General features: G+C 54.2%; 5 protein-coding genes across 5 annotated transcripts; 3 read left to right on the top strand and 2 right to left on the bottom strand.

Moving 5' to 3' along the window:
• Nucleotides 1–819: 819 nt before the first annotated feature.
• Nucleotides 820–2,834, top strand: N7506_008015 (Leucine Rich Repeat domain protein; the record flags this gene model as incomplete). Its single annotated transcript, XM_056957308.1, has 3 exons — nt 820–997; nt 1,054–1,392; nt 1,441–2,834. 3 exons carry the CDS (start codon nt 820–822, stop codon nt 2,832–2,834), a joined length of 1,911 nt encoding a protein of 636 aa, XP_056811642.1.
• Nucleotides 2,835–3,563: 729 nt separating this feature from the next.
• N7506_008014 (TFIIH subunit TFB1 family protein) lies at nt 3,564–5,524 on the top strand (the record flags this gene model as incomplete). The annotated part of the gene is made up of 2 exons (XM_056957307.1): nt 3,564–3,705; nt 3,756–5,524. 2 exons carry the CDS (start codon nt 3,564–3,566, stop codon nt 5,522–5,524), a joined length of 1,911 nt encoding a protein of 636 aa, XP_056811641.1.
• A 113-nt stretch (nt 5,525–5,637) lies between these two features.
• Nucleotides 5,638–6,690, top strand: dscB (the record flags this gene model as incomplete). Its single annotated transcript, XM_056957306.1, has 2 exons — nt 5,638–5,997; nt 6,064–6,690. The coding sequence occupies 2 exons, from the start codon at nt 5,638–5,640 to the stop codon at nt 6,688–6,690; spliced, it is 987 nt and encodes a 328-aa protein (XP_056811640.1).
• A 225-nt stretch (nt 6,691–6,915) lies between these two features.
• On the bottom strand, nt 6,916–8,865 carry N7506_008012 (putative PHD finger domain protein (Ing1); the record flags this gene model as incomplete). Its single annotated transcript, XM_056957305.1, has 3 exons — nt 6,916–7,708; nt 7,765–8,417; nt 8,494–8,865. The coding sequence occupies 3 exons, from the start codon at nt 8,863–8,865 to the stop codon at nt 6,916–6,918; spliced, it is 1,818 nt and encodes a 605-aa protein (XP_056811639.1).
• An 802-nt stretch (nt 8,866–9,667) lies between these two features.
• On the bottom strand, nt 9,668–12,989 carry kgd1 (alpha-ketoglutarate dehydrogenase KGD1; the record flags this gene model as incomplete). Its single annotated transcript, XM_056957304.1, has 3 exons — nt 9,668–10,580; nt 10,631–12,675; nt 12,786–12,989. The coding sequence occupies 3 exons, from the start codon at nt 12,987–12,989 to the stop codon at nt 9,668–9,670; spliced, it is 3,162 nt and encodes a 1,053-aa protein (XP_056811638.1).
• Between the last annotated feature and the right edge of the window lie 589 nt (nt 12,990–13,578).

The raw sequence follows: 13,578 nt of genomic DNA, 5'->3' as shown, positions 1-13,578 counted from the left end.
CCACAAAGAATTTGGTAAAGTCACTCCGTATTCTGTACCAGCACTCTGGTTCCAGTATGAAGTGTGATCAATAATATCACTGATTTTGTACTCGACTCGTATTTAAACCAAAGTCTCCAAAGTCCCTAAAGAACCCCGGATGCGGCCAGTGACGTCCATATGCAGAAAAAAGCACCGGGGTCTGCAGGGGTAGCTCGCGAACTTAATCAGTTTAGATGTTAGATCCGGGCTGTTGCACAATTCTATATATAAAAATGGGAGGGCTAGTGAAAAACAGAAAGTAGTTAAATAGTTTAATTATTTTCTTATTACTTTTTCAATATTCAAATATTTGATGATAATAGAAGAAGTACTGCGTCGGGGAAATAAAGTAAAATCAAAATAAGAGAGATTTGCCCCCATGTGGCCATGACCCATGCAGTTTTGCCTCTTTGACTCAACTTCGCTCATTCAACTACTCTAACCACAACTGAAACACTTCAAGCCATAGCCAGACTACTCCGAAAGACACCTCCGTACCAAAGTGTCTACCTCGTGTAGGCGTTGTGCAACAAACCCGTTTCCGTGACTAACAGCTTCGCCTTTTTTTTTTTTCCCCCGCCGGCCCCTCTGGGAGGGAGCCCTAAATCTCCTTCCACTCGGTCGAACAACTCCTTTCTATTGACCGAACCCGATCTTTTTTCCCCTGCACCGTGGGAATCTGGACCTCTATATTAAAATTCGATAGACTTTTTTTGTGTCTTGTGTGGGCTGCTCCAAGGTACCTGCCGACTAGTCGTACACCTCGGGCCCTTTATAGAGGGCCGCTGCTCTTTCAACATGGCCTCCGTGACTGCCCCCCAGAAGCCGGCCTTCCCGCGACTCTCTTCAATCCCCTGTGGTGATCACTTTCACTCACGCGACTCCTCCCCCTCTCCCTGCAGCACCCCCGACGGGTCCAGATCGAGTAGTCAGCGTCGTCCATCCTTCGGCTCCGTCAAAGAGGACACAGAAGACGGTGTGTACCGCGTGTATCCAGCAGATTTTGAATAGGGCTGACATGACTTGACTCAGGAATTGCGCAATCCTTCGTTGACACCCACGAAGCCCCATCTCCGCCGCCTCAAGAAAATCAAGAGCGCAAACTCGAGCGTCCTGGGATGCAGGCCCCGGATTTCTGCTGCCCGTGCGGTGGATTTCTGGGCTGGAAGCAGATTCGGCTGGGCGGCAAGAGCTTGAGCCGCAGCTACAGTGATCTGCGTGGGCTAGGTGCGGCCCAGGCAAAGGGTTGGGCGTGGGAATCCCACGATGAGACCCCCAAGACTCTTCCAGTCCCTGAGCCTCCGGTAGAGGAGGTGATGCAGACTCCTCCTGGCACTTCACCTTTGGAGAAGCTTCCCCCAGAGGTCCTCGGTAAGACGAGCCTTTCCCGCTCTGCTCCCGCATAGCTAACTTTCATAGACCAAATCATTTCTAACCTCGCGCTGGATCTTCCACCTAATGGCTACACGCCCCGAAACGTGGATCTGGTCTCGTGCCTTTTGACCTCCCACACTTTGCACGCAGCGACCCTGGGCGTCTTGTACAGAAACATGACCTTCCCCCACTCCATCATTTTCTCGAAGGCACTCAACCACATGTCCCAGTATCCCGCTCTCGGCACACTCGTTCGCCGCCTGGATTTCTCGCACTTCACCTCTGTTGGTCTGGGTCGCACCAAGCAGATGAACTCCGAAATCCAGAACTTGACCTCCAAGACGCTCTTGCAATGCCTGGAACTCCTCCCCAACCTGAAGGAATGTCTGCTCCAGGAACATCTGGAAGGTGACATTAGCGCGGAAGTCATTAGGAAGTTGTTTATGGGACTGCCGAACCTGCGCGCGGTGGATTTCTGCGGCTGCTCGACTCAGGCCTTCTCTGCAGTCTTCCAGGAAGCCCTGGTCGGTGGGCCCGTGTTGCCCATGACCCTGCCCAGCCTGAAACGGCTTTCGCTTCACGAGTGCAGCACCATCCCTGCCCCCATGTTCGACTATCTTCTCTCGCGACTTGTCAACTTGACCCACCTCGACCTCACTCACACTCAAGTGAACGACTCCGCTCTTGCCGCTATCCCTGAGACTGCTCGCATCTCCCACCTGAGCTTGTCCCGGTGCACCCGTCTTCGCCCCTGCGCGCTGGTTGAGTTCCTGACCAACCACCCCTCTGTCAACGAATCCCTCGTCTACCTCAATCTTATGACTGACCCAACCCGATTCCGTCTATTGGAGGAGACTGATGTGTCCGCCCTGCTCCCCAAGCTTCCCAGCACCCTGCGGTCCCTGAACCTTGGAGGAGCCAAGGTTACCTCTGACCACGTCCCATTCTTGGTCCCCCTAACCAAGCATCTGGAGGAACTTGGCCTCAGCTCCGCCGACCTGTCCGTGACGGACGTCAACTCGTTCTTCGCCAGCTACCGCAACCCCGCCACGGGAGAGGAGATCAACACCCCTAGCACCCTCTGCTACCTCGACCTCGCCAAGGTCCCGCAGATGACCATTGGAGCCATTTTCAATACGAGCACTTGTCTTCTCCTCGCAAACCAGAGCTACCCGCTTCAGGTTGTCGAATTCAGCGACAAGATCATCACCCCTCTGCGCGAGCGGGCGAAGACCCAGCGCGTTTCGGTCGGTTGGACCGTGCGTGACCTGGGCCGCCGCGGCTGGTACGTTCGCGACCCGGCTTCTATGCCTAATGAGCCGCTCGATGATGGCGCCCGCTACTGGAAGATGGGCGCCCGCTGGTGGGGATCGCGTAAGATTCCCATGGTGGTTGGCGATGTCGGTGGCCTCTATGGCCACTACATGTTCAAAAAATGATCTGCATCAGCGTTCTATCTTGAGAAAAGCGTGCCCGCTGGATCTTTTTTTCTCTTTGCCGATACCCTTGATTTTTGCATTACTTGCGTTTCTTTTTTTGGGTGGTTTATTTTTGCTCATCTTTTTTTGCTTTACGAATGATGATATCCGGTCTATGCATGGCGGCGCGCAACATGGTTTACGAATACGGCATTCTGGCTTATGGCTTCGGGTTCGTGCTCTCGGTCGCGTTTTGTCTTTTGGTTTTGCATAGCATCTGGCATCTTTCAGCGGTGTCATTGCGATCGTGACTCTTGATTTTTTTGCTATCTCTTTCAGTCTTAGGTCGGTTTGCTCACATTACTGGCGTTCCTGTATCTACTTGCTTTATATCACTCTACTCTTAGTTATTTACTCCCACCTTCTGTAAAACTTTTATCCCGATACTTGTAATATTTAAGCTGTAGCAATGTTAATAACGACCTTTGATCCAGCTTTCAACTTCCGTCGTTCGCAATATACAAGTGCACTCGATAGCCCAACTTAGGGCTTGGCTTCCGGGTGACGCTTGGCATCGATCATGTGACAATGCTCAGATGAGCCGCATCTTCTCATTATCACCTCTCTGCATTCTACTTGTCACGAAGGTTTTGGATCTTCGCCAGCCCTCGCCTTTGGGGAAATAAGTCTCCCGATGGGTGGTTTCGTCGTCGCCTCTCAGGACAGTGGAAGCTGCCAACACACGCGACCATGTCACCTCCGAGCGGCGCGGCCTCTTACAAAAAGAAAGATGGCACCCTAGCCATCTCTGCGGACGAGCGCTCGGTCTCATGGAATCCGACCGCTGCAGGTGCGGCGAAAACAATCACTATTACCGTCACCAGTATCACCAGTATGCAGTCCTCCTAGCCCTCGATACAGCTCTTGCTAATCCTCTACCAGACCTGCAGCAGACCCCCGCCGGAAACCCAAAGGTCATGCTCAAAATCTTCGCACTGGCCCCAGATGCGCCTCCAGGAACTGCCCCCGAGGCATACACCTTCCAGTTCACAGCTGGCGCGGACGCCCGAGCTCAAGCCGATATAATCAAGGACACGCTCAGTGCTCGGGTCAACTCTGCCAAGTCAGCCACACCCTCCCAGACGCCGGCGCCTAGTGGAGGACCCGAGCTGTCGGCGGCGATGGCGATTGCAAATGCCGTGACATCTGCGGGGACCGCTACGAACCCACTAGACGATGAGAAGAAACTACGAGGCGATGTGGAGCTGCAGCAATCGCTATTGAGATCCGATGCGAATCTGCAGAAGATGTTTTTCGAGGGTCTACATACAAAACCAGAGGCTTTATCGTCCGGTGCATTCGTGTCCCAGTTCTGGTCAACGCGACTGCACCTTCTGCGAGCCCATGCCATTGAGCAGGGCCAGACCCGCGGCTCATACAATGTTTTGTCATCGCTCAAGCCTCGGGTTGAAGACAACGTGACGCGATTGAATATCAGCAAAGAGCAGATTCAGCTCATTTTCACGCAGCACCCTCTGGTCAAGCGCGTGTACGATGAGAATGTGCCGAAGCTGAGTGAGCAGCAGTTTTGGTCTCGGTTCTTCCAGAGTCGACTGTTTAAAAAGCTGCGCGGAGAGCGTATCTCCGAAGCAGATGCGACCGATGTCGTTTTGGACAAATACCTTCGAAACGACGAGGGGTCCGGACCGGGCAGGGACTCGAATATTCACAGCTTCTTGGACTTGGCTGGTAATGAAGGGAATAACAGCCAGCGTCGCGGAAACCGACCTGATCTTGACATGAGACCCTCGGGGATGGATAAAGTACCTATCATCCGCACTTTGAACAGCCTGAGTGAGAAAATCATGGCCAACGTTGCACCTGCCGATGGCGACGCAAGTGCCCCTATAGGCCTCAACGAAGAAGATTGGAAAAAATTACAGCTGCAAGATCTGCGCGGCGACGAAGAGCAAAGCCGCATTACGCTGAACATACGCGACCAAAGTCGTTTCTTCGCTCACGGCCAGGAAGGGGACCAAACCAAGCAAGTTGAGCAGAAAGATCCAGATCAGATTTTGCAATTGCTCCGCGCAGAGATCACGCAGAACCTCCCATCGCAAGGAAATACTCAACTCGGCAAACTCGTCGACCCTGGCGATGATGAAGATGAAGAAATGGAAGACGCACCTGCCATCAACCGACCTGTTGGGTCATCCGCTGCCCTCCACGATGCACTCGGTCAAATACTCGAGGCTGTGCGCGACCGCCGTGCTCAAATGAATGAGAAGACGACATCGGAAACACAAGGCCTATCCATCGCACTCTTTGACCGATTGACCTTGACACACGCTACTACCACTGAATTCCTCCACCAGTTCTGGCAGGCATTCCTCTCCGGAGACCCCGATCGTGCCGGCGAAGTCGCATCGCTCGCAGAGTCTCTCCAGCGAGCAATGGAGCGCATCAAGGCCGTCGCCAATGACGCCGAGGCCGAACGCAAAGTCGAAGTCGATCGACTCAAGAAGCACGCTCGTGAAGTGTACGAGAGCACTGGACGAAAGCTACGTGTCAACCTAGAAGGCGTTGAAGGTGGCGAGAAGGTTGTCAACCAACTTCTAGGACCGACGCTTCATGCTCTGGAAGTTGCAACCGCCCAATACCAGACAGAATTAAGCAAACAGACCCAGGAAGCTGCTGCACTGGCCGTCTAAAAATCATCATATAATTGGCATTAACAAAGAAATACATGGACAATCCAAAGACTTTCTATCCTTCCACGGCTGCACATGTGTAGATCTGAGATTACGTAGCCAAAACAGTCGGCATGCCGAACTTCCCCGGACTTGTTCAAACCCACTTTGCCAACTGGCCCCTCAACCTGAACCTGAACGAAACACCACTTCCAACACCAGAGGCCAAAATGCTCACCTCCGGCCTAACGAACACACCTATCACCAAAGTCCTCTTAATATACACAATCGCCTCAGCCGTCGTTCTCTCAATCTTCGACATCAAGTACCTGGCCGTAATCCACATCTCACCTCACTTCTGGCCATATGCCCAATTCTGGCGCGCGCTAGCATGGCAAGTCGGGTTCGCGAATTCCACCGAAGCCCTCTTCGCCGCAATGCTAGCTTACCATATGCGAGTCGTCGAGCGTGCATGGGGAAAGCGGAAGATGGCGGTTCGTTTACATGCGATTTGAGAATTGAGAATACTGAGAAACTTGCAATACTGATGACAATGCTAGACTTTCATCCTCACTACATTACCATACACGTCTCTACTTCCACCGCTCTTGCTTACAATCCTTCGCCCTGTCTCGTTCAATAACTTGAATTACCTTCCCTCCGGCCCAACGTCGATCATCTTCGCTCTGCTGGCACAGTACCACGCCACAATTCCGTATACATTCCGATACAGCGTTGGGACTAGTTCTTCAAAGGATGCGGGCGCAGACGCAGACGCAAATGACGGTGCGGAAGGGCATTCGAAGCGGACTCCGAGCTTGACACTTCTCCTCTCTGATAAATCGACTACGTACATCGTCGCGTCGCAACTGGCGCTCTCGCAGTTCCCGGCTATGCTACTTCCGGCTGCGGTGGGGTGGACTGTTGGCGTGGCGTGGCGTGCGGAGTTACTACCTGGGCTGTCGAGCGGGAGCTCCGGGTTCAGGGTTCCGGCGTGGGTGGTTGGGGAGCAGGAGCGTAGGGCTGGGCCTTCTGGGTCTGGGGAGAGGGAACGGTATGAGGATTTGAGGCGGAGGATGGAAGGGGAGGTTGCTACGGCTTCTGGGATGGAGGCGTCTGGGCAGGCTCAAAGGCGGGGAGCCGGCGAAGGGAATGGGCTTGTGGATAGATTGAGGCGTGTTTTGTAGAAAAGGCAGGCTTGTTATTGTACATGCTATCTGGCATAGCTGTGTGGGAAATGAGAAGCTTTGGACCATACATTTGGTCATGTCAGACATGAGAGACATAATGATAAAAGGCGTGAGGCATTAACGCTAGTGTTGTGTATGAAGTGAGAGGACCGTGTCTATATCGTTGATCACCGCCCATTGCGACTCCTTCGCATGTTGTCCTTGCACTCATTGCAGTACCATTTAACTGGGACGTGTTAGTATGATCGCGACATGTCGACGAGGACCAAACATACCGTTCTTTCCAGGTGGTTTCGTCAACCCGACACACGACAGGTGGAACCATTCACGTGGACAGGCATCGTTATCACAAGCGACCATCTCTCCGAAACTGATCTCATTACAATAGCAGTATCGTGGCTCACCCTCTTCGTCTTCGTCGTCACCCTCGTGGAGTGATTCGTCGTCAGAGGGTATTGTGGGCTGGGGAATGGGTTTCTTCTGAGTGCGTTTGGTGGACGGGTCCTGGCTTCGCGTGGGCCGGGCACGCGGTCCTGGCTCTGCAAATGCCGAAAGCACCGGGGTAGATGTCTTCGAATTACGGCCCTTGGAGGTGTCGGCCTCGACAGAACCAGCCTTCCGATCCAGATCCTCACGCTTGGAGCCTGCTGGAACGGAGGTTCTGGAATGATAGTCATCATATTCACGATGTGTCTCGTGGTTGACAAGTTCATTCTTGACGGGTCCGTCCCGGGGTGTAGATCTGGGGTCGTTGAGTTTGTCTGTGCGGGGGATATAGTTAATGAAGAGGTCCGGGGAAGCTGATTGAGATGGCATACTGCTGTTAGGGCGGTTTGAGGCCGAAGACGATGGCCGGGCGCGCGCGTTGCTTGTTACGCCCGCATTTTGCTGGGCACGTGAAGATTGCGGTCTCGAATTACTGGGCCCTGGACTGGCGGCACCACGAGGAGCGTTGAATGTGCCAACCAGAGGGGATGGAGCCAGAACGGGCGATCCAGCATTGGAAGCATTAGCCCTAGGGTAGAAAGAGTTAGTTGAAAGTGACGGTGAGAGGTGGAGACTGGAGCATACTTCTTGCGCGCAGCGGCAGTCGGGTTCGGCGCGCGAGTGCGCTTCTTTTCCGCTGTGTCTTTGTTCGCAGCGCGTTGGCTGGTAGCGCCGCTAGCAGTTCGTTCCATTGGGACACTGACGTCCACCGGCAACGGTGGTCGCTCCACCTTGCGACGCTTGGGAGCAGCGTTCGGGTCGGCGTGATCACCGCCCCGTGCTTTGCCATTGGCGGTCTTGCGCGCACCAGAACCCCGAGTCTCCTCATAGTCTGCGTCAACATGTGCCCGACGTTGCTTCCGTGCCATGACAGCATCACGGCGCGCCTCGCTGCGGCTGGCGGCTTCAGCTTCGTGAAGCACATGCGATAAATCTTGCCTGTGTGCGACTGCTTCCCGGCGTGGACGCTCGTTGGTCGCTGCCTTGGCGGCACTCTTGTTGGAGTATGCCCAGTGCGTCAGACTGCCCAGACGAGCTTCCTCGCTAATCTCGCCCGCGATGTATGGGAAAACCGTATCCAAGCGAATGACCTGGCGGTCTAGCTCTTCATTCGCGTTTGAGATAACGTGATTCTTCTCGTCTGCGGTCATCATCAGGTCGGAGAGGCTTTGTCGTACGCGATCAAAAAGGAGCCGGCGACTTTTGCTTTCGGCGGATTCCGGGGACTGAGGGAGTTCCTGCGAAGACGTTAGAACCATTTAAAAGAAATGTTTTTGGGGCATTTATTACCTTTGGCAGAACATCCTCACGAACCACACCCCCGGCGATGGGGGCCGGGTGAGGAGGGTGAGGAACAGGCTGTGACTCGGAAGAAAGTTGAAGTAGTTGGAGTAAATTTTCCTCCAAGGCCCACGCTTTTGCATCAACTTCCTTGAGTAAAGAGTTGTGACGACGGAACTCGCGTGGAAGCGCGGTAATAGCATCAGTGAAATGCGTTAGAGCAGGATAGAAACCGTGGGGTGCAGGGGATGATTCAGGAATTTCAGTAGTCGAGCCGCGGCCGAACGCGAAGGACGACCGTCCAACGGTTTTTGAAGTCCGAGAGGGGTTGGTTCGCGTTTGGCGGGCTGATTGTCGACTTCCCTGGCCCTGGGGGTTCATGGCTGACGCGGAGACGGCGGACATGGTGAAGGGTAGAGTCGGGAGTGGGAGTGGGAGCTGGAGCTGCTGCGCCGTTGGAGGAATGGAGAGGGCCGAGCCCAGATTGGGTGTGATTCAATGGGATCAGAAACGACAATGGTGTTTGGATGTAGCCTCAGACCATGCACAAGAGTCAATACCTCGTCTAGCAACTAAAGGGAAACGACGTGGACGCAAGTACTGTTAGCAAGTTTGAGTGCGGAGAAAGAGTGATCGGATCAGGTGAGATTGCCGCCAGGAATGTGAGGCATACATGCGCTGAATAATGCAGGATGAAAGTACGTCATTTCTCAAGCCTCTGTTTTTCTATACTAATGTAGCTTGCTACTTGGTCATATACTCGGTATCATCGCTTTGGAACACAAATACAATTGGCAAGGCAGCATAAAAAAAATAGCAGGCGAAGAGGTAACTAAACTTTCGGCGTGGTACATCATGAAAGACTTCTAAAGATCAAGAGAGGACAGGTGAGTAGAGACCAAGAAATAATCTACACAATTGAACATGGCTTGCACAAATCAACAATTCTTTGTATTTTACATATAAGACGGTTCTAGATAAAGACAAGGTCCCCGAACTTCATCCAAGGCTAGGCTATGAACCCAGAACACGTTGATAAACACAAACTCAAATGAATACAAAAAAAGGGGGTGGTACAACAGGGATTAGACGCTAGCTTCTAAGAGAGCCGATGAATATAAGAAACCCAACTTAATGCAAGTGTCCGGGGGAGATGGCAGATACATCTTCGACAAAAAATGGTCGAGTCAGTGTGCTAGATGCACATTTACTCGCCCTTGAGGCGCTCCTGGTGGATGGAGAAAGCATCTTCCAGGAACTCCTGCTCCTCCTTAAGGTGGACGGCCTTGAGACCGGTGGCGACGGAGGCGCTGCCAGCACGACCGGCGTAGAGGACGTGGCGGCGGTTGTGGTGCTCGGTGGCGTTCAGCAAGCTCTCAATGCGGGGCTGGGCGTAAGACCAGGCACCGGCGTTGAGGGGCTCCTCCTGACACCAGACGATGTTCTTGGCGTTGGGGTAGCTGTCAAGGTTCTCCTTGAGCTGAGCCCAGGGGAAGGGGTGCAGCTGCTCAACACGGGTGATGGCAGTGTTGCGGATACCGTTGGCCTCACGGTGCTTCATCAGGGCAGCGTAGACCTGGCCTGAGCAAAGGACGACACGCTCGATCTTCTCGGGAGCATCGATGGTGGTACCGTGGCCCTCATCGGGGATGATCCACTGGAAGTGAGAGTCACCGCTCAGAGCCTCAATATCGGAGCGAGCGATGGGGTGACGCAGAAGCGACTTGGAGAAGAAGATCACCAGGGGCTTGCGGAACTGGCGGTGGATCTGGCGACGCAGCATGTGGAACAGGTTGGCAGGGGTGGTCATGCAAGCAATCTGCATGTTGCAGTCCTGGTGCTGGCGGTCGAGCTTGTCAGCAGAGGGGTACACGCGGGGCTCCTCGTTGCAAAGCTGGAGCCAGCGCTCCATACGTCCAGAAGAGTGCTCAGGGCCCTGGCCATCGTAACCGTGGGGCAGAGAGACAACCAGACCGGAACGCTGCAGCCACTTAGATTCACCGGAAGCGATGAACTGGTCAATGATACACTGAGCGTTGTTGGCGAAGTCACCGAACTGAGCCTCCCACATGACAAGAGCGTTGGGGGAGGTCAGAGAGTAACCGTACTCGAATCCGAGACTAAAAATAAATTAGCGTCATGACAGCGAAAAGGTTGTTTTCAAACTTACCAACCGAACTCACTCAGGGAGGAGTTAGAGATGACGAAGCTACCCTGCTTGTCACTGATGTGCTTCAGGGGAGTGTAGGTGCGCTCAGTCTGCTGGTCGTGCAGAACAGCGTGGCGTTGAGAGAAGGTACCACGCTCAACATCCTGTCCGGAGATACGGACGTGGTAACCCTCGTCGACGAGGGAACCGAAGGCAAGAGCCTCAGCGGTAGCCCAGTCAATGTTCTTACCCTCACCAACGGCCTTCTTGCGACCGCTCAAGATACGCTTGAGGTTACGGTGGAGCTCGAAGCCATCAGGGGCACCGGAGCCGCTGACCTTGTCAGCGATGTGCTGGAGGGACTTCTCGCCGACAGCGGTGGGAAGGTGAGGCAGGACCTCGGTGGCAAGCTCCTTGGGAGACTTGAAGTTGTTCCAGGCAGAGGTGAGCCACTCCTTACCGGTGGGCTGGTAGTCCTTGCTGCGGTCGAAGCTGTCGCCGAGCATTCCCCAGACCCACTTCTTGTGCTCATCGATGTCCTCCTTGGTGAAGGTGCCCTCAGCAATCAGCTTCTCAACGTACTTGTCGAGCTGAGCCTTCTGCTCAGCGATGCGCTTGTACATGAGAGGCTGGGTGAAGGAAGGCTGGTCGGTCTCGTTGTGACCCTGCTTACGGTAGCAGACCATGTCAATGACAACGTCACGCTTGAACTCGGCACGCCAGTCGGCAGCGACCTGGCAAACGTAGTTGACAGCCTCAACGTCATCGGCGTTCACGTGGAAAACGGGAGCGTCGATGGACTTGGCGATGTCAGAGCAGTACGGGGTGGAACGCGAGTAACGGGGATCGGTGGTGAAACCAATCTGGTTGTTCACAACAAGGTGAATGGTACCACCGGTGGAGTAGGCGGGAAGGGAGTGGAATCCCATGGTCTCGTAGACAACACCCTGGGCAGCAAAGGCGGCGTCACCGTGCAGCAGAACACCCATGGCGGAGTCGTAGTGGGTCTCGTCGTTGTTGTAGTGCTGGATGGCACGGGTCTTTCCGAGGACGACGGGGTCCTCAGCCTCCAAGTGGGAGGGGTTGGCAACCAGAGACAGCTGCACGCGCTTTCCGGAAGGAGTGGGACGCTCGAAGTTCATACCCAAGTGGTACTTGACATCACCGGAACCCTCGTCGGAGGGCTCGGTGGAGCCAGCAAACTCACTGAAGATGGACTCGTTGGGCTTGCGGACAACGTTGGACAGAACGTTGAGACGACCACGGTGAGGCATACCGATGACGATGTCCTTGATGCCGTAGTCGACACTGCGGTCAATCAGGGCCTTCATACCGGGGACCAGAGTCTCGCAACCCTCGAGACCGAAACGCTTGTCGTTAGGGAACTTGGTAGCGAGGAAAGACTCGAAGCTGGAAGACCAGATCAAACGGTCGAGGATGCGACGCTTGTCGTCAACCGAGTAGTTGTAGGGCTGGGGGATCTCGAATCGGTCACGGATCCACTCGCAAGGCTTGCGATCGGGGATGTGAATGTACTCAACACCGTAGGAGCCACAGTAGATCTTCTCGCAGGCATCGATGATCTCGCGAAGGGTCATCTTCTTGCGGCTGTCGGTGATGAAACGGGGCAAGATACCGGGTCCAAGAGCAAACTCCTGGTCCAGGTCACGCTCGGTGAAACCGTAGTGGTCCAGCTCGAGCTCCTTGGGCTTGTCGTACCCGAAGGCCTCGGCCTCTCCACGGATACCGAGAGGGTCGATCTTGGCCTTGTGGTGACCACGGGCCTGGTAGGCACGGCAGAGCAGCTGAACCTTCAAGTGGTTGGTCACATCCGCGCCACTGTCAAGACCGGCACCGGGCATGTCCTGGGGAACACCACCGGTAGGGGTAGGGACGAGAGTGGGAGGAGGAGTGAAAGCCTGGGAGATGGGCATGTTGCCATCTTCCATGTTCTTGAAGTAAGTCTGCCACGAGATGTGGACACTTGAGGGGTCCTTCTTCCATGCGACGTACATCTCATCGACATAGTTGGCAGTGCTGCCAGTGAGGAAGGAGTCGTTGGGGTCCTATAAGTGAAAGCGCAAATGCGCCGTCGCGTCAGTCGAATGCCCAGTGCTCTCTCAGCAGGAACCCGAATTGGATTAAAGCTGATGTATTATAGGATGCTAATGCTTACCACTCCCTGAGAAGCCGCGTAGGACCGGACGCCGTTGAAAGCGCGGTCGACGACAGCAAGAGGCCGGCGGGTGCTCATGCTGAAGCCGGAGCGTTTTGAGGCGCTGCGAGCACTTGTGGCGAGGTGAATAGAGCGGCGGGTTGTGGAGGTCACACCGCGCAGCATACCGCTGTGGGTGGCCTTGGAGGCAGTGTTTCTAAACATTGCGGGATTTTTCGTGGATACAAAGTCCAACGAAGTTCGGGTTGATTATGAGAAGAATGGATGGAAAGATGGGACACTAGTTCGTTGATCTGAAGACCAAAATCAGACGTCTAAGGGTCGATTTGCTGTAGTTCAATGATGTCAGCCTGATATTGCCAGGTTGTTATATCTCTGCCGAGGACACCGGAAGTCCTAGGAAAGGATCGGTAAGGTAGACGTACGAATTAGGTGACGAGACAGGTGTCGACTAGTTTTGCCGTAGCACCTGTATAGAATCGGAACACATCAGAGAGCTAAAACTCTCTAGATGGAAAAAAGAAAATGTGGGGAGAGGAGAGAGATGAGAAGAGCGCAAAAGGAAAGCTGCCGAGAATGACGGCTCTCGCGGCAGAGCAGGGAATGAGGCTGGTGCGCTGAGTCAGCCCGAGTCACAGCCGACGTAGCCTTGGAAGCGCCCGAACGAGCCACACCTCCTCAGCCCGGCTAAAGCATTTCGGGTTCTCTGCGGGAATTTTCGGCCCAATTGCACTAAAGGGGTTTCCCATTATTCATAGATCTCGGAGCATGTCTCAGTCTGGTTGGAGTCTGT

This window comes from Penicillium brevicompactum (genome assembly GCF_028827555.1).
Source record: "Penicillium brevicompactum strain IBT 35665 chromosome Unknown utg000005l_segment0_segment0, whole genome shotgun sequence".
Taxonomy (NCBI): Eukaryota; Fungi; Ascomycota; class Eurotiomycetes; order Eurotiales; family Aspergillaceae; genus Penicillium; species Penicillium brevicompactum.
Note: the sequence above shows the minus strand (reverse complement) of the source record. Positions and strands in the feature narration are given on the sequence as shown.